This window comes from Ammospiza nelsoni, chromosome 13, assembly GCF_027579445.1.
Source record: "Ammospiza nelsoni isolate bAmmNel1 chromosome 13, bAmmNel1.pri, whole genome shotgun sequence".
NCBI classification, from domain to species: domain Eukaryota; kingdom Metazoa; phylum Chordata; class Aves; order Passeriformes; family Passerellidae; genus Ammospiza; species Ammospiza nelsoni.
Window position 1 is genome coordinate 21,480,387 of NC_080645.1, and position 23,911 is coordinate 21,504,297.

Consider the following 23,911-nt stretch of genomic DNA (forward strand, 5'->3'; position numbering starts at 1 on the left):
GCTGGGATGCTAGTTTTTTTCTCTATTAATACACTTAACTTGCATTCTAGCTTCGCCATTCAGAGACAGGCATCGAGTGGTGGGTTGTGTGACAGTGTCTGTCAATAGTGAAGACAAATAGTGCCAGAGACACTTAACCCATCCAATCTCACCCAGGGTATAGGTCGGTCTTGTTTTCAGACTTTTTCATAAGTCTCTTTTCTTTCTTTCTTTTTTTTTTTTTTTTTTTTAATTTTTAAAATTTTTTTTTTGTTTATTTCTGAATAGTGGATTGATACTGATTTGAAACTAAACTTTTTGGAAAAGTTTTTGACATGACATCAGTAATACAAGAAGAAGAAAAGTAGAACCCCAAGTTTGGCATGTGAGGTGTTGAAAGCAGGTTTGCAGCCACTTTGTAAGTTCTGGGTTTTACCTTTGAAACCTTTGACAACACAAAGGTTGATGGTGGAAATTCTGCAGTTTCCTTCTGGGTCGGTCCTGAAATTGTTCTTCTGTGTCCAGGGGTTCAAATAAACCAATTAACATAAAACATCTTACCAAGGACATGACATGTTAGATAAATCAACACTTTTAATCAAAGTTATACTTCACACATTAAGCTTATACACCACTTAATCCTCACCCTGTGGGTGAGTTTTCATTTTTGACACTTGTTTTCTGCACAGAATGTAGAGGATACCCTGGAATGCAGGGGAAGTTCAGAAGAAAGAAATTAGTTCTTTAATGGCTTTTTGCTTGTCCTGGCTGTCCATGCACAGGTGACTGGAAAACTTGTGAAACCAAAAATATCTGCAGTTTATTTGTTTATATAATCTTAAGATTTCCAGTCTGGGAAATGACTTGCTTTTGCAATTAAAAAGCAAAGTCATCAGGACACTGTTTCTGTTTGAGGACTTGGTAATCCTTGTTGTGTTTAAGGGTATTTGAAAAGAGTGAACAAGGATTTCAGGATTGGCTCCACAGAGGTGTTACCTAAAAAGACTCCCTTAATGCCAAGTAGTGATTTTTTTTCTCTCTCCTGCCTTTCCAAACCTTTTTTTAGAGGCTGAATGCCTTGTTTGACTTCACAGGAGAATAGGATATAGAAAATATGTCATTGCCTTGGTTGCTAATGCAGGAGGTAATAAATTTTCTTTGGTTTTTTGGTACTGAAAAGAAAAAGCCTGCCCTGGTTTACTCACAGGGACACTCTTTTCTATGTGCTCCCTTACTTTTAGGCCTTGTGCTGGACTGATTGGTACAATTCTGCCTCTTTTAGGGGAGAAAAACTTGTAGCACAGGCAACAAAATCTGAATTACTTCTTCCAGCTCCCTTTGATGTCACAGTGATGGCAGTGAAGAGCTTCAGGAGGTTTAGTTTCAACAGTGATCACAGTTGCTCTAATGTGGAATATTCTTTTCTCTTGTTTTTTATTTAAAAAATGAGAAAAAACCCCACCTTGTGATGCTGATGCCCATTTCATTTCTATTCCTGAGGCTGCACACTTGCCATGATAAGCTCGTGGCTTCTGTTCAGTGTCATTGCTCTGAAAGCAAGTTTGATTTTGAGACTGTGTTAAATGAAATATATTCAGTCTTCTATTTCAAAATGTACCTACTCACTTAAAAATACATCTATGTATTTGTCATTGCACGCACTGTTAAATTGCAAAGTATAAATTGCAAACCATGAGCCACCTGTGCCTGTGCCCATTAACCTGTGTCTAAAGAAAGTAAAATAAAAGGAGTGCTCAAAGCTGGGGAAGGTGTGTGTGCTCTCACCTTGTAAAGCAACACAAGTTAAAATTACCAAATTACTTGTTTTCCAAAATGCAGCATGTTCATCCAAGAAATCTCTGTTGGTGTCAGATACAAATGTCACTGGCTTTGGAATAAAATGATGGACCCAAATGGGAGCCATGTAAAGCACTGTTTATTCATTGCAGTAAAGTGGTGAATTCTTATTTGATTGACCCAGTTTATTTATTAGTTCAAAGGAAGATGAGTTGGCTCAAGGCCTGCATACTCTGAGGAAACACAGATTTCACTGTTTCTTACTGTTTTCATAACTTAAAATGTTACTCAAGCAATTACTAATTTTTCTAATTTATGCCTCCAAGAGTTTTTAAATCTGTGTATTTGACTGTTCCAATACAGCCAGTTTATTCAATTTGCTGTAATATTTATCATACTTTATGTATGGGTAGTAATGGCATTGATTTATTATATAAGGCTAAAGAGAGGTTTTCTTGCCATTACTGTTGAATTTGCATTTATTCCAAAATCTAATCTTACCATTGCACAGGGGCATCTCTGGTAAATGGAGGAGAGTGTAACCAATTTATAATGGACAATGGTTATTTACTTTTTAAAAGTATAAAAGCCCACATACATGTATTTATACATATAAGTGCTTTTAACTTACAGAAAAAGAAAGGAGGAGAAATTGTTTTGGAGAGCAATAATGATGATATTGCCAGAATGATAATATTTCACAATGCTGCACCCTAAAACAGCACTACCATCACCAACTCTTTTAGCTTTGTGCTGAAAAGCATTTGGTTCAGTGATATATTTATTTTTTTCCCTAGGAAAGTGAGGGAAAAGTGCAGGTTTTGCATTCCTGGCCAGGAGATGCACTGAAGCCCCAGCTGAGCCCAGTGCTTGGTGTCCATGGCCCACGCAGAGCTGAGCCCGGAGTGTCCAAGGTTTCCTTACACTCCCAGGATTGGTGTGGTTGTGTAAATGTGCCTTTAATCTGTTGGAGGAGGATCCTGCAGCCGAAGCCCTGCTGCCCGTTCCATGTGTGTTCCACCAGAGATTCCATGGCCGAGTCCCTGTCCCTGCCTCGGGCTCTGCCCCGGGTTCCTTTCTGCCTTTCCAGCCCCAGCCCTGCAGCTCCTGTGCTCCAGGGGTCCCTGGGCACACTCACTTCTGCTCCTCTGAGGTATCACTGGTGGATGGAAACCAATCCTCTTTACCAAAACAAACATCCCAAACAGCGACGGGCTGTCTCAACTCAAAGTGGCTGCAAATCAGCTCTAAATATTGTCACTGAAATGAATACCTAGATTTGATAGTTCTTGCCAATCCTATAAATGTTTTTGAAAGAAGCATTGAATTAATGCATGACATAGAAAGGAGAAATTTGCCTTTAAATTGGAATGCAAAGTGACTGAATTCTCCAATTTCAGCCACTGTATTTGCCAAAGAACAAGCTGGGAAATGGAACTGGTATCATTCGGCTGCTCCTGGTTCACTGGGAGGCTCAGGGAAGGCAGAGTAGTTTATTGATAAACTAATGACCTCTAAATTTGACAATCTGAAGTGGTGTAAGTTTGGTTTTACATTCATTTAGGACAGGAAAGCTGTAGGAAGCAGTAGTGGTTTAAAAACTCTCTATTATCAGTCATTGATACTCCCAGTAATTCCCAGTGTAGGCAAGTTGGCTGAGTTTTACTGTTAATTAAATGTATGTATCATGACTGAATATGCTTCATTGTGTTACTTTTAAATAACTAGAACAGTATAGACTATACAGTATAGACTAACAGTCCAGCAGTCTCTAAATCTTTTAATTCGAAAGAAAGACTGTTGTAATATTTTGGATTTTAAAAAAATCCCAAGCAGCAAAAAGGAAATGTTCCTCTTAGTACCTGAGATTACCTGTATGACAGCAGTAAGTAGCTGAACAAACATATTGGATTATTATGTATATATTTAATGCACAATTTGTTTCCAAAATTAGGTTATTTCAGTGCTTCTGGTTTATCAGGTGTGGGTGGCAGTGCAGAAATACAGAAAACAGGGTCTCCCCACAGAAAGCTAAAATCTGACTATAAAATTCAGTTATTCCTCAGTGAGCTACAGCTGATTGAAATAAATACAAATGTTTGAATGGCCTGCTTCCTCTGGGATATTTAACTTAGGTATGCCATTGATTTGTCCTTTAAAATTCTTCAATGGTGTTCTCCAGAAATCTTCAGGGGTTTGGTGTAATAATTTTCATGTTTCTAAACCAAATTGAGCTCTGGGACCTCTGCAGAAATTGTAGTCACAGTGTTGGACATCTCCTGTTTAATGTGAATTTTTCAGAGGTCTGTCCCAAGCCATCTCTGTGGAAGGGACCAATAAAGTCTGAGAGAAATTGGTCCCAGTGACTGAAGAAGTCAAATTACAGAAATTCCCAGTCCTTGGACCAGCGTGTCTCCTACACAGATATTTCATCCCTGTTCTGAACCTTCGAAAACAACAGCTCGCTCGTAGTGACTGATACCAGTTCCATTTTGCCTACCAACTCAGTTGATTTTATATTTTATTTCTCATTTATGATGGAATAATCAGCAGCTCTTTTTCTCATTTATTTTCTCATATTTTTATTCCAGGATTTGCCTCTGAAGCAGGGAGTGTCTGCATTAAAAATGACCTGTAGTTCTCTGCTTCATAGGTTAGAAACTTATTTTAATATTTTGTGGCTAAGCACAGTCCCATCTTTTTCAAAAACAAAAAATTAAAAATTTCCAACGATAAATTGTTTAATTGGCGTTGAATGTGGATTATAAGCACTTTGCTTTGGGGCTATTTTAGACGAAATGGCTTCTACACCAATAATTAGTCCAGCTGAGGCAATGAAAGCTCTGTTTACTCGCAGCCATTTGTACGAATTAACGTTAAGTCGTAAAGAAAAATTCGATTCCAGTGGATCGTGCTAAGACTGGTTTGGACATTTCCAAAGCATTGGCCAGGCTGTGTTGCTTTAAGCACTTCCATTCCAAAACCGAACCAAATTCCAAACATTTCTTGGGGGAAAGCAATCGGTTCCTAAATCACCTTGATCTCACTGGGACTGCTATAGCCAGCGCACGCCGCGCCACGGGTCCTGTATTTACTTGTGAATTGTACACCGCAGATGCTTCTTCAGCTCCCTCCTCTTCCTCCATGGGCGGTGCTTGCAGCTCCTTTACCACCTCTTCCAGCCCTACCATTTACTCTACCTCAGTCACCGACAGCAAGGCTATGCAAGTGGAGAGCTGCTCCGCGGCCGTGGGGGTAAGTAGCCGAGGGGTAAGTGAGCAGCAGCTTCCCGGTACCGCAGCCCCGCCGCCGGCGGCCACGCCGAAGCGCCACACTGTCCTCTACATCTCGCCACCTCCCGAGGACTTGCTGGACAACAGCCGGATGTCCTGCCAGGATGAGGGCTGTGGATTGGAGTCAGAGCAGAGCTGCAGTATGTGGATGGAGGATTCACCCTCCAACTTCAGTAACATGAGTACCAGTTCCTACAATGATAACACTGAGGTGCCACGTAAATCGCGCAAGCGCAACCCAAAGCAGAGGCCAGGGATCAAACGCCGAGATTGCGAAGAGTCCAACATGGATATCTTTGATGCCGACAGTGCCAAAGCGCCTCACTATGTCCTTTCTCAGCTCAGCACGGACAGCAAAAGCAACTCAAAAGCAGGAAATGGGTTGGTATCTGCTTTTTTTTTTTTTTTTAATTTTTTTTAAAGAGAAAACATTCTATCTCCATATGTAAACCCAAACTAATAAAAGTGCCCCCGTGCCCCGGCAAATGTTCTGCTTAGGTTCTCACATAAACCCCTCCAGTCTCTGCTGTCCCTGTCATGTCCTAGCCCAGGATAAGTTCTTCCTGCCCCCAGGAATTGTGGCTGTCCCTGGATCCCTGGATGTGTCCAAGGCCAGGTTGGACATTAGGGCTTGGAGCAACCTGGGATAGTGGAAATTGTCCCTGCCCATGGCAGAAGGTGGAACTAGATCTCTTGAAGGTCCCTTTCAACACAAACCACTCCATGATTCTGTGATAAGTTCTCATTAGACTTGTTAATCTTTATTTAGAAGATAAAGCTAAACTCTCCTGCAGCAATTAAATGCAGCGCTGATGAGCTCATCTGTTCTTTAAGTGAAATTCCCTAAAGGCCACACAATTCCATTTATAAAATGGCAATGAAAATGTATTTAAAAAGAAAGGCAGAGTGGAGTTGGTGCACCCTGAATGTTTTTTTGCAGGATTTTATGTGAGGATTTCAGTCTGTACACTTCACCTGCTGCTCTATTTGTCAAATAGAGATAGGGATGGGAATAGAAGCTAACGGTTAATGTCTCATTAGGATTTCTCATCATTTAAATTATCACTTGCTTTACTTTTTTATGAAATGTTAAGACAATATGGTGAAGCAGTTTTTGGTTTTTCCATGTGAATTCACTTCTGTATTTGATTTTTTCAGAAATAAATCTCTAATGCTGTTTCTCTCTGTGCTTCTGGGTCGTGTGCGTGTGTCTGCCTGGGCACGCCTGGGTGGTGGCCCCTCATCTCCCACTTCACACTGTTCACTAAATGCATTCCAGTAGCTGCTCAAAGAGGACAGTTCCATCAGTTTGCAAGAGTGTGTTGATGCATTTCTTTTTTTTATTTTATTTTTTTTACTTGCTGCTTCTTTAGTACCTTTAAAGGGGTCAAATGGATAGATTTGGCTCTCTTATTTTGGGCTTTTTTGGGGGCAGGAGTGCATTTTGGTTTCACTTTTATGTCTGTGCTTGCAGTACGTTCTGACGTTCATCACAGCAACGGTGAATATTAAAATTTGACTGATGGCAAAGATGATGAACTTCTCATATCCCAAAGGGAAAGAGCCTGGAGTCTGTATTCCCAGGGTCAGTGCAGTTCCATACTTAAAATTTCACTGTGAAAAGCAGTTCTGAGAACATGTCCTGAGTGTGCTGCTGCTTCCTGGGCATGGTGGCCTCTGGCCTCGGGGTTTTCACCAGCCAAAATCAATGGTCATGAAGTGAAATATTAGTACCCAGTAGACCCTGGGCAGCTTGGGATGAGGAAGGTGCCTCCCCCAGCTCCGAGGGACCAGGCTGGTCCTTACAGAAGGAAAAGCTTGATGGAAAGACAAGAGCTGTGCCACTGTAAGCGTGATCTCAGGGAGGTTTTGTAAACCATGAAAATATATGTGAGATCTTGGTCTGAAACCAGAATAAGATTCCTCAAAACCACGGGGCTGACCAGGGAAATCCATGGGTTCTGTGAGTGTACAGGGGAAGAAGGTGGAATATTTTTCCGTATGTGTCTCAGGCCAAACTGAGCTGCAGGAAAACTCCCAAGTAACAGAACTGTCATTGGAAATAAACCTGTGGGATAAGAAGTGGCCAAGGCCTTAGAAAACTTAATTTTGCTGTTGGAATATGGAGACTTGGCCGTACAAATCTGGGTCACCGTAGTGACTGGAGTTTTTAAAGCTTCCCAGCCTGGTGGAGTTCAGCCAAGGGAGTTCATTTACTTTTGGCTTAAAGAAAAGAGCAAGGAAAACTCCTGTGCTCCGTGGTGAATGGAAATGGCATTTTCCCCTAAAGAGACAGTTGTTGTCAAAAGCCAGGAAGAGAAAGAATATATTCCTGTGGAAACTTGGAATTTGTGAGAGCCTTTTTAGAAGGGGATGAATTGGTGGTGATTCAGGGCAGACTCAGGTTTCCGTGGTCTCACTTTCACTTTCAGGTCTGCCCTGAGAACAGGACCAGGCCAAACTCCTCAGGAGATCTGTTTGAGCATTTGCCACTTACATTTATTCCTTTTAAGAGATAGAAGTGCTAGATTAGATGACATTTTGTCTGGTAACTATCATGTGTGCATATGAAATGTACAAGTGTGAATACTTGCTGTATGAATAAACTGAATTAAAATGAATTCATTAATTGAAAGGATGTATTAAGTGATTCATCCTGTATTTTGAGGAGAAAGACCACTTAGAAGTTCTGGTGAAGGGTTTAAATTGCCTCCAGGTTTGGCTAGTTGTCTGAAAATAATGATTACGTTTCTAGAGAAAAGACCAAAATAATTGTGAGGAGCATCTCTCTGCATAAATATGATCATGATAAAATATGAATATGCTGACAGTTAAGGTAGTTGGGATTTAAGGGTATAGCTCTGGACAGGTCAGTGTTAATGTCACTGCTGAAACGTGGCACTGAGAGTGGTAAAGGTGAATTTCATTTTGATGGCCAGCTCTCCAACATCTTCCTTCAAAATTCACCTATATCCCAGTCTGCCCAGTGACTACACTGAGCAGAGTAATCAGGACTGCTTGGCAGGAAGATAGTTTTCTTGTAAGATGGTATTAACGTTATTTTGCAGGGTTTTATGCTAGTGTTTATCTAGTTCCTGCCTCTGCTGGGTACTGGTTGAGGATAAGTATTGGAGGCAGCCAAGGCTGTGGCTGGGCTGTCCACAGTGAAGTGCTTGACCTTCATGGACAGAAAATGGGAATGGAAGTCATCCAAAGCACCAACACTCTCTGTTTTAACCCTTTTTTATGTGTGGTGAAAGGTTTTGGAAGGCTTAATGAGAGTAGGAGTGTGACAAATAGGATGTGTTGCATTAGGCAGAGAGTGATGGTTTTAGACTAAAAGAGGGTTGATTTAGTGTAGGTCAGAGGAGGAAGTTTTTTACAAGGAGGATGGGAGGCCCTGGCACGGGTGCCCAGAGCACCGAGGCCAGGCTGGACAGGGCTTGGAGCAGCCTGGGGCAGTGGGAGGTGTCCCTGCCGTGGCAGCGTGACACTGGATGACCTCTAAAGGTCTCTCCCAACCCACACCGTGTGATGATTCCATGGCTTTAGGACTGTGGGGGCAAAGTGCCTGAGCTTTCTTGGGCAGGAAAAGGGGCAGGGCTGGAGTGAGGGGCTCCTGGTGTGCACAGCCAGAGCTCTAGGAAGGGGCTGCATCGTGTTTGTCAGCTGGTAGGTGAGAAGGTCAGGGAGAGCCTCATGCAGTGGCAAAGCTCCCAGGGAACAATTTTGAAAAAAACATTTTCACCCTTTTTGAGAAGGAAAAAAATCCTGGATAGATTACTTCAGTAACTTGCACGTTGAAACAGGATTTGTTTTTTAAGCAATCCATACTTGTTATTTAAAACTGCTTTCTTCCCAGGCATTAGCTGTTAGAAACCGTGTTTTGCTAGGAGGAAAGAATATGACATTTGCATGAATCATGGAGCCCTTTCCCTGCCTGCATCATGTACTGTGGCGAATTCACATTTCCTAGTGGGAAAGGAGTTTCATGGTCTTCAGGTTCATTACCAAATCCTGGTCTGAGCAGGATCAAGGGTTATTTCCCATTGTGCTCTAAAGGGAACACAACATGTGCTGCTAGACTTGGGAGGGCTCCTTCATCCTGGTTTTAATTATGGAACTGAGAACAAGCCACTACATCCTATGAAACCCACCTGGAAAGAAAGGCCTTGTGCATACACTGATTTAACATTGGTGCAATTATGCCAGAGCTTTAACAATAACTAATTGGGTTTTGGCATGAACTCGTCACTGTTTAGACAGCAATCGGAGCTGGAGTTTGCATGGATGTACAGGTTGAGGTGGAGACAGGCATGAGGCTATTTTCCTGTTTAAAGAAGTATCATTTAACCTTAAATCCATCCAGTGTGTGTGTACGTGTGTGTTTGTCACAGCAGCAAAGCAGCTTGCTCAGGCTGTGTCATAGACTCTGAAAAAGCAGGTTATGAACCGCCTTCTGTTCGTTAACATTGTTTAATGCTAATTGCTTTTCCCTTCCTTTATGTTTGCTCTCTGAAAAGCAGTTCCCATGTGCTCTGGATGGAGGAGGCAGGGAAGCACCGTTCCTCTTCCTCCTGCAGGTTTCCTCTGGCAGAAAGAGAATTCCAAAGTTTGCTCCCAACTTCAAATCTTCCACCAGTTAATACGCACTCTTTGCCTTTGTAGCTTTGCTGTGATTTGGAGTGTTTTTACCGGGGAGCTGCTTCTCACATCTTCTTGATGGTGTGTTTTGACTTCTCAGAGCATCAGAGAACCAGAAGGGAGCTGGAGGGAAGAAGACCCCCATGTTGTGTGGTCAGTACCCGACCAAGAGCGAGGGGAAGGAGCTGAAGATCATGGTGCAGCCGGAGACCCAGCACAGGGCTCGGTACCTGACCGAGGGCAGCCGGGGCTCCGTCAAGGACCGGACGCAGCAGGGCTTTCCCACCGTCAAGGTAGGCTGGCCAGGGGCACTGCCTGCCCAGGGCAGGCTCTGCAGTGCTCAGGGGCAGGCTTGGCTGCAGGGCTGCGCAGGGTCTCTTCTTGCAGCTCACGAGTCCTGCTGGCATCACAGAGTTACAGCAGGAGGGAAGCTGCATGGCAAGGCAGGGATTTAAAATCTGGGATGCACGTCCTGTTAGGCTGCAGTTCCATGGACTGGGTGAATGCAGAGACATTCCATACCTACAAAAGTGAGATAGTGAAATGCTCTGGCTGTTTGATGGCTGGTGACAGTGGACCATCATTGTCCAGTGGTAGTAAAGACATAAAACCCGTTTTCATTTAAAAAATAAATTGTAAAGGGGATGTTTGGGTTTTGTTGGTTTTTTTTGATTGGGATTTTTTTTTCAACTGCTTGGTGTTTTTTGCTCTTGTTGTTAATTCAGCAGTATCTGAGTTGCTGTGTACAGTGACTTTCAAGTGAGTCATGGAAATCTCACTGAGGTGTGTTTTACAGTCCGTACTGCTCAGTGTGTTTAGCATGGTACAGGTGGAGGTAGATGTGGATTAGAACTGGAGAACGGGGGCAAGGAATGAGGCAGCATTTATGTGCACACTTGACAGTTGCAGCCTGTTTACTCTATGGACTTTGATGCTTAAAATTCAGGTGCTGGAGGCCTCTTGCTCTTGAGGAGAAGCACAAGAAGATTACAAGGAGATCTTTGACATTTCTGCTCAGGAAGGACTGAGGCTGTCCCTTCAGGGATTACACATGAATGCACAGAGTGGGAATTTCCAAGTCTTGTTTCTTTCCCGTGTAGCCTGGGGAAAGCAGTTGGAGAACTTGAGGGCTTGGGAAGGTTTCCTGATGGAAATGGTAGAGAGGCTTACCAGGAGCAAGGCTGGGCTTGACTTAAGGTGGCAAACAGAAGAACTGATGTTAAATATCCTCCCACAAGTGATTATGAGAGTCACCACGCCAGCACCACACTGGCAGCGTGGCAAATGGCACACTGGGCATACTGGGAGGAGTGTGGCGAGCAGGTTGAGTGAGTAGACAGATAGGTTTGTTATCATATAGATAAGGAGGGCAAAAGACATTTTAATATTTTTTCTTAGTTATGTCACTTTGAGAAAGCAGCAAAGCAGTTCTCAACCCAAACTAGCCAGGTCCACAAGGAGATGTTTGTGACACAGCCCTAAAATTTGTGCTGACTGCTGCTGACAGAATACAGAAGTAGGCTTATCTTCGAAGTCCTGTTCAGCAGTGTTAGGAACACCAGCAGCCCTTCACTCAGTCTTCCTGAGTAATGCAGAACTCCAGTAAAGTTTCATAAGAAAAGAATCCATTCATATTGGCCTGTTGCTATGGGGATTTAGTGCTCATTTATGTGGATTTTCTTAATGGGCCTTTGTTCATCTGAATTTCCTTTTAACTCCTTTCCCAGTTACCCTCTAGCACCCATCAGTGAAAATTCTCTTTGGAAGAGTCTCATGTTACTGAATTCCTGGAAGTTCCAGTTTGCTTTACCAGTAGGCAGAGGAGTTCATACCCTGCAGATAAAACTCTGCCAGGGCTGCATAGACAAATGAGTCAGTGAATCTTCAGGAAATCTGAGCTAGTGGGAAAAAAATACATTACAGCCAAGGGAGTTTTTTGTTTAGTTTGTGGGGTTTCAAGGTGGGGAGGAGCAGTGTAAAGATGTTGGTGCTCAGCAGAGATCAGCCTTGGGAGCAGCTGCGGCGCATGGCCCTGACACAGGCCGAGGAGGAGAAGCAGGTTCAGTGGCCAGTTAAATAAAACTGATCCTGGTGACTTAGAACACTCAGTGTGCAACATTAAAATTGTATACCCAAGCCTTAATCAAGGGTTGAGCCCTTTGTTGTGAGCTGTGCCCTTGGTTCCCATGTGGATGCCTGTGCTGGGCCAACTCCAGAGATCCTGGGGCTTTGCTCATCTGTGACAGTCACATTTGCTATTTGCTCCTCTTGGACATGAGCACACAATGATCTTACCAGTATTTGCTGGTTTATTTATTTTTTTCTTTATTCAAACTTACTACAAACTTCAGAATTACATTTTTTAGTGTGTCAGGGAATAATTCCCCAAGAGATTCTGCAGAGGATTCTGCTCTCACTACTGAACCTGGAGCTTCTTTCTAAAGGTGCTGCCTGAGCTTCCAGGCCTTGAGCAACAAATGTGTCTCAGTGGAAACACTAAAATACTCATTTTATCTCCTAGAATGCTCTGGCAAGGAATTTCCATCTCTGGCCTGCGAATTTGGCAACAATCTAATGGTTTTTTCACTTGGAGTATTTTTGTTAACTATTTCCTAAAAAGAAGAATTTCCTTTGTAATGCAATGTCCAAGTTTACTTCAGGACTTCTTTTACCTCAGAGTATTTTTATCTGTGGCACCAGTGGGATCCCACTAATAAAAAACCATTAAGAGGCCACAAACCATTTCATGCCAGGGTGTTGAAGTTACAGAAATGAATGTATTTTTTGCTGACCATTCTGGGATAATTTTGGCTTGCACATGAGGTTGCAGGAGGATGTTAAAATGTCTGACCTGCTCTTATTTATGAAGCATTTCAGTGAATCCTGACATTGTTACCTTTTAAATAGGAGATGTCAGGTTACCATTTTTAATTTTTATTTTGATGTCTGAAGGAAAGCTGGGCTTATGCAGTTGGATGGTTGCACCATTCAATCATCCATTTCTCCTTCTGCTTCCCTTTCATCCCGTTCTGACTCCTTCAGGGGTTTTTCAACTATTGGAAAATTCTAATCTGGTTTCACAAGGATTTCAGAATGTGTCTGGCGTGAAGGTGGGGTCCTGGAATGCACATATTGAGCAGCAAAACCTCTTCACCTCTGGAATCAGCCCAGGAAATGTTCTCTTTCTTGGCTGGCTGGTGGGTGTAGATGCAGGGTAAAAGGGGGAATAGTCACAGTCGGGGTGGGAACGGGAGGTTGTAGGAGACACGAGAGTCGCAGCTGGGATGATTCTGTCTGAAGGCAGGCAGCACTGAGCCTGCTTTAGAAGCCAGCTATGAATATAACAATTAAAGCAGTGCTCCTGTGCTGATTTTCCCCCTGGGTGTTGCAGCTGGAAGGCCACAACGAGCCCGTGGTGCTGCAGGTGTTCGTGGGCAATGACTCGGGGCGCGTGAAGCCGCACGGGTTCTACCAGGCCTGCCGGGTGACGGGCAGGAACACCACGCCCTGCAAGGAGGTGGACATCGAGGGCACCACCGTCATCGAGGTGGGGCTGGACCCGAGCAACAACATGACACTGGCGTGAGTAGCTCCTGCGGGAGTGTTTGCCTTTACCAGCTGGGGTTTGGGAACTGATTTCCTCTGTTGGATGGGGTACAGTTCAAGTCTGAACATCTCGGCGCTCTCCTCCCTCTGCTCCTCCGCTCTTGCTTGTAATTCAGCGTACTCACAGCAGATAGCAGGTGGTCCCTGTGCTTTTGGGACGCAGAACCCAAAATCCTGGGTCAATTGCAGTATTCTTCTTTTTAACACATCAGGCTGTGTTTGCTGCTGCTGTTCTTTGTTTTTTTGGCTGTTTTTTGCTTTAAATCATTTTGCATGGAGCCTGTCTGAAAGCCACCACTGCATCACTCACCTGGCCCTGTACATCTCCCCTAGGACCACACTTAAGGGAGGACTTATCTGTCACTTCCAAGTCCCACTGAACATAAATAATATGACTACAGTAAGTTTTCTTGTACTCCTGCTTTCTTTAAGTGAATGCAGAATATTTTGAAGCAATGATCCTGCAAACACAGATCTCGCCCTGGGGATGGAAGAATGAAGAGCTGTGATTCTAAATTGAATGCTTACCAGAATTATATTGCACTTTCTGTTTTATTCATGCTTTCATATGCCTTTCTGCCATGATTCATCATCCAAATTAGGCAGGGTTGAATGAAAACTTGAAAAAGGTCATAGATTTCATGTAAATAAAAAGAAATCTAATAACGTTTCCATAATTACCTCAAGGCTTTTGACTTTGGCTTATGAAACTACTTGAGAGACTGCTAAAGCTGCTGAACTTGCTAAACTATGAAATTGTGCTCTGTTTTGTGTTGTTAGGGTGGATTGTGTGGGAATCCTGAAGCTGAGGAATGCTGACGTGGAAGCCAGGATAGGGATCGCGGGCTCCAAGAAGAAGAGCACCCGCGCTCGGCTCGTCTTTCGCGTCAACATCACGCGCAAGGACGGCTCCACGCTGACCCTGCAGACGCCTTCCTCCCCAATTCTGTGCAGTGAGTGTCACACCACCGGGCTGAGAGCAGGGGGTCTGGGCTTTGGTGTGATCTCAGCGTGGAAGGGGTGTCAGGCACTGGCTGGGGCTGCCCAGGGAGGTCTGGAGTCCCCAGCCCTGGAGGTGCCCAAGGAGGGCTGGAGGTGGCACTCAGTGCTCTGGGCTGGGGTCAGGCACAGCTTGGGCTGCATGGTCTCCTACCTAAATGATGCTGTGATGCTGTCAAAATACCTTGGGTGTAGAAAACCAGCCCTGTGTTAATCTGTCATAATCTCAGAAGAATTGCTGTAGCTGAAATCAAGTCGATTGATTTTTATTTATGGTGGGGTAATTGTTAAAATTATTGTCCAGTATTGAAAAATAGTGATACAATTCCTGATCTTCAGTTCAATGAATTTTTGCCTCCTAAAATTTCACTTTTTTGTTGTGATTGCTTTGAAAAACAATGGTTAGTACTTGGAGTTTCTTCTGTATTGTCACATTCATGCCTCAGCTTTCAGTGCTAGCCAGGACTTGCAGTAAGTCAGCAGGCCTGGCTCTCCCAGCTGTGGTCCTTGCATGGGCCAGAGGCTGAATCTGTTCTGGTTCAGTGCAAGAACAAAACTTTTTATAGCTCTTTATTAAACTGCTCTGTTTAGCATGAGCACAGATGGCTGCCTTGGCTGGGGAGGTTCCTCTGACCAACAGGGAAAAGGGGATTGTGGAATCATGGAATGGTTTGGGCTGGAAGGGACCTTAAAGCTCATTTGTTCCACCCCTTATCTTGATGAGTGAGATGGAGAGCTTTGTCTGTGCATGGAGAGAGTAGAGAAGCTCCTGGGCACTCGTGTTGTGCTCTTTCCGTGGTATAAAAATGATTTTTTGGGGTTATTTTTTAGAAGTACAGTCATCTTCACAGCTCCATTCCACTCAGTAGACCATGGTGGTATTTCACAGTAATGGAGTCTCTGATACTAATTTTCAGATTTAAGATAAAACCATTTTCTATAAAATCTCAAAACCATTCCTGTATGTCTTTTGTTTGTAACTTTCTGGTTAAAGATAAAATTATTTTACCCATAGAAGAAAAGGGACTGAAAGTCACCTGATGTTTTCTTTAACAGTCCAAAACTTGCTATTGTGAGTGGAAGCTGAGAGTCTGAGATGAAGCATTTAGAGACTGATTTTAAAATAGGCTGTTGAGCTAAAAAAAGCTGCATTTGATGCAAAGAGTAAATTGGTTTGGTTTTTGGCAGGCTGGGGTTTGGTCACTTGCTAAGAAAATATTCTCAATTGTGTAAGTTGCTAAGAGATTGCCCAGGAATTCTACAGTGTCTCCACTGCTGGAAGTCTTAGATCACAGAAACAAAATGCTCTGGTCAGAATTGTGTCTTGGGGGAGTATGTGAATAAACTGATCATGGTGTGAAGGTTGGGAGGGGAATTCCTGAGGCTCCTTCCAGGACTCTGCTTCTGTCTTAACTCACGCCAGAGCTACAGGGACTTGCAGTAGACCTTGGCCAAGCACATAGTGCTGGCACATGCTACTGGCTGATCAAAATGGCATGAAATGTGTTGTTTATTGAATATAAATCATCTCCTCAGGCACATTACACTGGGTTAGTTTGCTACATAAACCTTACTACAGGTATGTAATGTACCTTCACAACAAGGTTTGCATTTACACTCATGAGAGCCTGTTCACACTGTGTTTTATAATGTTCCTGAAACCTTAGAGAAGGCTGCTGGAGCTGCAGGCTCTTTATTTGAGGGCTGTGTTTTAAATAGGCTTTGTTAACTTGTTAGCAAACCTAAATCCAGTTACTCTTTTCATGTGCCTTGAGCATATTCAGTCGTTGCGTAACGGTTGCCTGGGAACCTGCAGCCAGAGTTGTAGAAAAATCCTTTCTGAAAGGTCATTAAATAATTTGGAGTGGTACAGGATGTATGTTCTGCTGTGTAGTAAGCCCAGAGAATATTGTTATTAAACACTCAGAGTGGGCCAGGCAAGTGCAGAAACATGAGTCTGGGTGTGTGCCCTGGGGAGGTGTGTGAGGAGAAAAGGTGGTTGAGGAACCTTTGTTAGAAACCAGAATTATTTTATATTGAACGTGTCAAAACACATTATTTTAAAATGTATCTCTGTTTAAATTGTCTACTCATTTAGCACATTTGCATTTAGCTCATTTGTATTTAGCACACGTGGTCCTATTTGATTTAAGGTTTAAGAAGAGTAGGAATGGTTTGCAGCAGTGGCAGTTTATGATAAGAATTATATAAATCATCATCTGGACCTCTGGCACAGGGGCATCCAGGCATGTATATCTGTAAAATCACATCCTCTTGGCTTGTTAATTTGATTCAAATTGCTAGAATTACCATCCCAGAGATGTGAGTCTTGCAAGGGTTTGGAGGGGACCTTGAAGCTCATCCCATTGCACCCCTGCCAGGGGACACCAGGTTGCTCCAAGCCCTGGGTTAGTTCTTGCACCTGACAGAAAACTGTGGCGTGTAAAAAATCTGTGCAAAACCCCCCAGGTAATAGGAGAATTACTCCTTCTGCTCTTTTCCAGAGCAGAACAAGTGGTTATTGTGCTTTCTGTGAGCTCATTACATTTGGTGAGGAAATAATAGGAATGGTTATGTTCTGAAGAGTTTGTCATGAAATGCATAATAAAGAAAGAAGCTCAGGAGTTTTAGTTGTTCCTTCATAACCCTGTAAGTAAAAGTGTTTTGGTTTGGATGTTGATGTTCTCTTGATTCCAGACTCTGTTTTTTCCCTTGCAGCTCAGCCAGCAGGAGTCCCAGAGATCCTAAAGAAAAGTCTCCACAGCTGTTCAGTGAAGGGTGAAGAGGAAGTTTTTCTGATTGGCAAGAACTTCCTAAAGGGAACAAAAGTGATTTTCCAAGAGAATGTTTCCGGTTAGTGTGAAAGCAGGGCTGGCTTGGGGTGCTGAGCAGAGCCTGGGGTTGGGATTCACTGCTGGGTAAAGCTCAGTCAGGGAGAGCAAACTGAGGAGCAAAGGCACTGAAACAAATTGCTCTGTGCAATTTTAGGATGTGCACTAACCCAGGCTTTCTAATTTTCATTTAGATGAGAATTCTTGGAAGGCAGAAGCTGAAATTGACATGGAATTATTTCATCAGGTATTATTTTAATGTATTACTTTTATTATTACTACTATTGTCACTACTACTACTACTATTATTATTGTTATATTTTTAATTTTAAAAATACACTGTCTGTTTCCAAGGAAAAATTAATCAAGCCTTTCCCTCTTTCTGTGCATTTCTAGGAATAATAATTTTTTTTTTCACGTAAAGTCATCTGTGAGTCCGGTGGAATATAATTTGGCTTTTACACCAGTGAAATTGTTCAGTGTCTAATGAGAGCTTGGATCCCACAGTGGGTTTGCTGAGCAGGTCTTTGCCCTTACATGCAATGAAATTAAAAGTTCTAATTCAGTTTTCCATGGAAGGAGATTGTGTGTACAGCATAGTCTTTATAACTGGCTGAGTTTTGTTCCACTTTGAAATGTTTAATGGAATATTTAATCTTTTTGACACAATAAGTGTCTTTATGGACTGTTTGGTTGCAAATGGTGTCAGGAAAGTGCCATCAAGGGCAGTACCCCACATGTGCATTGGCCCCAGTGCCCTGGGCTTTTGTTCATGGTGGTTTATCAGCCTCTTTCTGTCTTTTGATGTAAGTAAGTAGAATTAAGATCAGTGGTAAGAGAACGTGGTGCTTTTGCCTTGCAGAATCACCTTATTGTGAAGGTGCCACCATATCACGACCAGCAAATCACCTCAGCTGTCTCGGTGGGAATTTACGTGGTGACCAACGCTGGCAGATCTCACGACGTGCAGCCCTTCACCTACACTCCAGAGCCAGGTGTGTGGGGAGCCCTGGGGGAGCAGGGCCCGTTCACCTGCTCAGCAGAGTGCGTCTTCCCAAGCCCCTCTTGCTGGACAGTGGTGCTCTGTGAATAATAAAATCTAAACACGTTGCTTTTCTCATTTATGTGCCAAGTACCTCAAATTCCAGCTGTCTTGTGACAGCTCTTGTATAGCAGCATCCATTTCTAGTTTAAGGATCAAAATGAAGCTGAGCAGGATAAAAAATCAACATATCCCATACAATGCACCAAATAACCAAGAAATCCCAGCAGGCTTTATCCTGAGGAAAGCTGCAATTTGCCCACTTCATGTATTTCAGTTTATTTATTTATCTGTATCACAATAGACAGTGCAAAGGTTTGTGTGGGTTTCAAAGAACTGAATTTCTTTAAGCTATAAGGAATTGTTTTGGTGTGCTTTGTGTTTTTTTGGCTTGTTTGCTGATTTAACGTAAGGAAGTTCTCAATGTGTTTTGTCTCGGCAGCTGGGACTCTGAATGTTAATGTGAAGAAGGAAATCTCCAGCCCAGCCCAACATTGTTCTTTTGAAGAGGCTATAAAAGGTACTAAATTGATTCTTATCAGTGTTCTTAATAATTTAACTATGAATTCCTACCCAGATTTGGTGAAATGAATCAGACATCCTGTGATAAGTCTGTGCTTATAAAATCTGGCCCTATTCTTACAGGGAGGTTTGTTTTCTGACTCTGAAACTTTTACTTTATAACAAAATTCCTATCAGTATATTTTAGCACAAGCTAATATGGAACAAAAAAAAGGCAAAAAATAAGACTAATTTAAAAAAAAAAATCATGCATCAGGCTCTGCAGTCTAATCTTTATTTAGTCTGTTTGCAAATGAAGAATAAAAAAAAAGCCTAGGATTGCAGATAATACAAAGAATTAGAAACTGTGTAGTGTTAATTTAAGCAAATATATAAACTAATATACAGGGTAAGCCTGACATCCATCTAATTTAGTGTGGAGCTTAACTGAGGGAAGATCCCAACTGCTCCAGGAGAACAGCTGCTGCTCCTTGGAACACAGTGTGCTGTTGCTGTTCCTTCATGTCCTCAGTTAATTTATGCAATAAATCTGAATTTACCCTCTCATGGGGGTTTCTGTGTCAGCTCCTCATTGATGCTTCATTCCTGTACCTGTTGTGCTCCAGGCTGACTCTGAACCAGAGGTCAGAGAATTTTGTTTGCTGTATGCACTTGGTGTGTCCTGTCCTTCCTCACTCTGTACACATGTGCAGAAATTTTACTGCCACCTTACTGAAGGATTTATATTTGCTCAGGGTGTGGAGATCTGTTGCTTTACGTTGAAGAGTAATTCTGTAATGTACTTAAAGGGAGTTCTGGAATGGTTTTACCATTGCCCCTCTTGTTGTGGTTTTGTCTGTGGCTGCAGCAGTGAAGGCCACGGGCTGTAACCTGGAGAAGGTGAACATTCTTCCTAGTGCCTTGATAACTCCACTCATGCCAAGCAGTATGATCAAGAATGAAGATGTGGCTCCAATGGAAGTAAGTGCACAAAAATGCTCTCCCCCTGTGTTCCAGGTGAGTTTGGGGGAGCTGATCACAGCAGCTTGCAGACTCTGAGGTACATCTGCTCCTTTGTCTGTGCTTTAGCAGTGGAGAAGAGGAATAGACAGGGAAAGTGCCATGTGCAGGATCAGTCTGGGCAAAACACAGTTACAGAGCATGAGTAAAACACACAATTTCCTTTAATAACTCACCTGGTTCCTGCCCCCAGACAGATTGATGGGTTAGTGACCCTGTGATGGGGATTTTTATCCTGTGATGCAGAGCTGGTAAATTACTGTAAGAATATTCTTTTAATCAATTCTTAGCATTGCTTTCATTAAGCTGTGCCATGATTCCATCCTTGAAGTAGCATTTGTGCTGCTGATCATTTGTTTGCTGGTTTGGGTGCGTCTGGGTTTCACATCTCGCTCTGATCTTCCCTGGACATGGGGGATTTTGGGAAATTGTATTTCCATAACCCCAGTAAGTTTATAAATTACCGAATCTCTTGCTCTTTTCAGGCTTCGAATGTGGTTGGACCAACTCAGCAAACATTGGAAAACAGCATGTCCGGCATATCAACTTCTGCTTCCCATTTACCTTCTGAAGGCGAAAGCCAGCAGCAGCTGCAGCCCAAGGTGTTCAACGCAGAGCCCCTGAGCACCATCCAGCCGCAGGACATTTCCCAGCCCGGCAGCATTCTGCAGAGCAGCGATGCCCTGCTGCAGCAGGCGGCCCCGTTCCCGGGCAGGGAGTCGCAGCCCCGCGAGGTGCTGCAGTCGGACGGCGCCGTGGTGGCTCTGTCCCAGCTGGCCGAGGCCTCGCAGCAGCAGCAGCAGCCCGCGCTCCCGGAGCCGGCCCAGGCCCTGCAGCAGCAGATCTCCTCGAGCATCTTCTCGTCGGCCGGCGGCGTCAGTCAGCTCCAGAACACCATCCAGCAGCTCCAGGCTGGGAACTTCCCCACCAACACCGCCACGGGCAGCAGCAGGAACGTCGACTTGGTGCAGCAGGTTCTGGAAGCTCAGCAGCAGTTATCTTCCGTTCTGTTTTCGGGCTCAGACAGCAGCGAGGATGTCCAGGATCAGCTGAACGCAGACATCTTTCAGCAGGTCAGCCAGATACAGAGCAGCGTGAACCCCGGGATGTTTTCCTCCTCAGACGCGGCTGTCCGTTCCAGAGCCGAGAACCTTTTGCCCGGCCGAGCTGAGAGCGTCCACTCCCAGCCCGAGGGCGCCCTGTCCGGCCAGCAGCAGCAGCAGCAGCAGCAGCAGGCCATGGAGACCTCGGCGGCCATGGTGATGGGCATGCAGCAGAACATGTGCCAGGCGGCCACGCAGATGCAGTCGGAGCTGTTCTCGTCCAGCACGGCGGGGAACGGGGCCCTGCAGCAGTCCCCGGTGTACCAGCAGGCGTCCCACATGATGGGTGGCCTGTCCAGCAGCGAGGACATGCAGATGCAGTGCGAGCTGTTCTCCTCGTCCCCGGGGGTGTCTGGCGGCGAGGCGGCCGCCCCCGCGCAGCAGCCCGTGTCCAGCAGCGGTGCTGCCATGTTCCAGCCCAGCAGCTCTGCAGAGGGAGAGGAGGCCTCGGGCCAGGGCAAGCAGATGCAGAGCTCTGTGTTTCAGACCATGGTTCAGATGCAGCACAGTGGGGAAAGTCAGTCCCAGGTTAATCTCTTCTCATCCACCAAGACCATGATGAGTGTCCAGGCCAGTGGGACTCAGCAGCAGGGTGGGGCTCTGTTCCAGCAAGGTGGAGAAATGATGTCCATTCAGTCAGGAAGCTTCATCCAACAGTCCCCACACTCACAAGCTCAGCTTTTCCACTCTCAGAACCCTATTGGTGACACTCAGAATATATCCCAGGACACGCAAGGATCCCTTTTTCATAGCTCAAATTCCATTGTCCACAACCAGACCAACACTAATTCCTCTGACCAACTGCAGCCCCCCATGTTCCACTCACAGAATGCCATGAGTGTCTTGCAGAGCTCCTCGGTGCCTCAAGACCAGCAGTCTGCCAACATGTTCCTTTCCCAGAGTTCCATGAGCAACCCTGCCACTCAGGAAGAGCAGATGTCATTCTTCACAAGCCCAAACCCCATTTCTCCTCTTCAGACAGCAACAAACACTGAACAGCAGACTTCTTTCCAGCAGCAGACGCAGATCTCTCATATCCAGAGCTCCATGCTTCCCCAGGAGCAGCCCCAGACTCAGCCAGCTCAGCAGGGTTTGTTTCAGTCCCAGGTGTCGTTGGGCTCCATTCAGTCCAGCTCCATCCCTCAGAACCAACAAGGAGCCATCTTCCAGCCTCAGCATTCGATTGTTGCCATCCAGAGCAGCCCTCCATCTCAGGAGCAGCAGCAGCAGCAGCAGCAGAACATGATGTTCAGCAATCAAAATGCAATGAGTACAATGGCTCCCCAAAAGCAGAACATGATTTTCAATCCAAACCAAAACCCAGTCACCAATCAGGAGCAACAAGGCCAGTCCATTTTTCATCCACAGTCCAACATGGCCTCGATGAATCAGGAGCAGCAGCCCATGCAATTCCAGAGTCAGAGCACAGTGTCTTCTCTCCAGAATCCTGGCTCCAGCCAGGCTGAAGCACAGCAGCCAGCCATCTTCCATAACTCGCCCCAGATTCAGCTGGTCCAAGGGTCCCCGAGTTCTCAAGAGCAACAAGTCACCCTGTTCATCTCCTCAGCTTCCATGTCTGCCCTGCAGAACAGCATGAGCCAGCCGGAGCTGCAGCAGTCCCCCATGTACTCCTCCCAGAACAGCATGGCAGGAATGCCAGGCACTGCTTCTCCTCCCCAGCAGCAGGCTCCTCTGTTCCACAACACGGCAGGAGGGGCCATCAACCAGCTGCAGAACTCCCCTGCCTCGTCGCAGCAGACCTCGGGGATATTCCTGTTCGGCATCCAGAACAGTAAGTGACAGCGCCCCGCGCTGAGCTGGCCATGGCAGAGCTGCCATAGAAACAGGGGATGGCTTGGGTGGGAAGGGACCTCAAAGCCCCTCCAGTGCCACCCCTGCCATGGCAGGGACACCTTCCACTGCCCCAGGCTGCTCCAACCCCAGTGTCCAGCCTGGCCGTGGGCACTGCCAGGGATCCAGGGGCAGCCACAGCTGCTCTGGGCACCCTGTGCCAGGGCCTGCCCCCCTCGCAGGGAAGAGTCTCTCACTAATATCTAATCTAGGAATGATTGTGCTCTCCTAAGAGAGCATTTCTGTTGCTGTTTTTGATTTCCACAATATATGTGTTGCCTCTCTTCACGTTGCTGAAGGAAAGCGAGGATTTTAGAAGCTGTAGAGCCCAGAGAAGTGTCTGTTAAAGTGTACTAGCTGTACAAACCTGCACTTTGCCTTGTCTCCTCTCTGGACCCAGGCTCCATGGCCAGTTCTGTGGGCTGCAGAGCCTTTCTCTGTGTGCAGAGCTCTGTGGGTGCCTGTGAGCCCCAGCAGTGAGAGGTGCACAGGTGTTGCTCACACCAGGCTGTAGCAGCTGTCCCAGCAGTGAGGGCTGCAGGTGTTGCTCGCACCAGGCTGTAGCAGCTCTCCCAGGGTGGGTGCCCAGCTGGTGGCGGTGGGCTGTGGCTTTGCTGCGGGCACTCTGGCCCCTGCCAGGACCCTGAGCTGTCCCTGTGTCCCCAGACTGCGGGCAGCTGCTGCCCCCCGGGCCGGCGGCGCTGCCGGAGGAGCTGATGGCCATGGGGCAGCCGGGGCAGGCGCAGGGCGAGGCGCAGCCCCCCGTGCCCGCCCTCCTGCCCCAGCCCCTGCCCGAGACCCCCCCGCTGCCCCCGGCCATGGCCACCAACCAGAACATGGAGAAGATCGACGACCTGCTCGTGTCCTTGCAGAACCAGGGCAACAACATGGCTGGCTCCTTCTAACGAGGCGAGTGGTGAGTTTGGGTCTCTGGGTCCTTTGCAGGGGCTTTGTTCGGTGCATTTACACCTTGCAGAGTGTGACTGTGCTTTAAGAGGTCAGCTAAAGCACCAGTGAGGCTGAATTAAGACTATAATACCAGAATGAAGTTATTAAAACCAGTCAGCGGTCAGAAGTTGTATGAAACAGTTGAGACTGTGTCTTGTTCGTTTTTCCTACGTTTTGTCATCTGCCGTGAGAGTCGGGTTCTTTGTTAGGGAGGAGAGTGGATCACTGGCAGCTTGGCAGATCAAAACCTTATGAAACATGACTGTGGTTAAAAAACTTGAGACTTACTGAGTAAAT

The 23,911-nt window shown here is 45.2% G+C and overlaps 1 protein-coding gene across 1 annotated transcript in view; it reads left to right on the top strand.

The window, feature by feature from the left end:
• Positions 1–23,911, top strand: part of NFAT5 (nuclear factor of activated T cells 5) — a 55,160-nt gene that overhangs the window by 24,412 nt on the left and 6,837 nt on the right. Inside the window, exons 3-13 of the mRNA XM_059481325.1 lie at positions 4,892–5,450; positions 9,814–10,006; positions 13,105–13,295; positions 14,100–14,272; positions 17,037–17,171; positions 17,344–17,396; positions 18,012–18,144; positions 18,634–18,711; positions 19,561–19,673; positions 20,198–22,607; positions 23,333–23,582. Coding sequence (XP_059337308.1) covers positions 4,892–5,450; positions 9,814–10,006; positions 13,105–13,295; positions 14,100–14,272; positions 17,037–17,171; positions 17,344–17,396; positions 18,012–18,144; positions 18,634–18,711; positions 19,561–19,673; positions 20,198–22,607; positions 23,333–23,571 — 4,277 coding nt within the window. The 3' untranslated portion in view covers positions 23,572–23,582. The remainder of the gene's footprint in view (positions 1–4,891; positions 5,451–9,813; positions 10,007–13,104; positions 13,296–14,099; positions 14,273–17,036; positions 17,172–17,343; positions 17,397–18,011; positions 18,145–18,633; positions 18,712–19,560; positions 19,674–20,197; positions 22,608–23,332; positions 23,583–23,911) is intronic.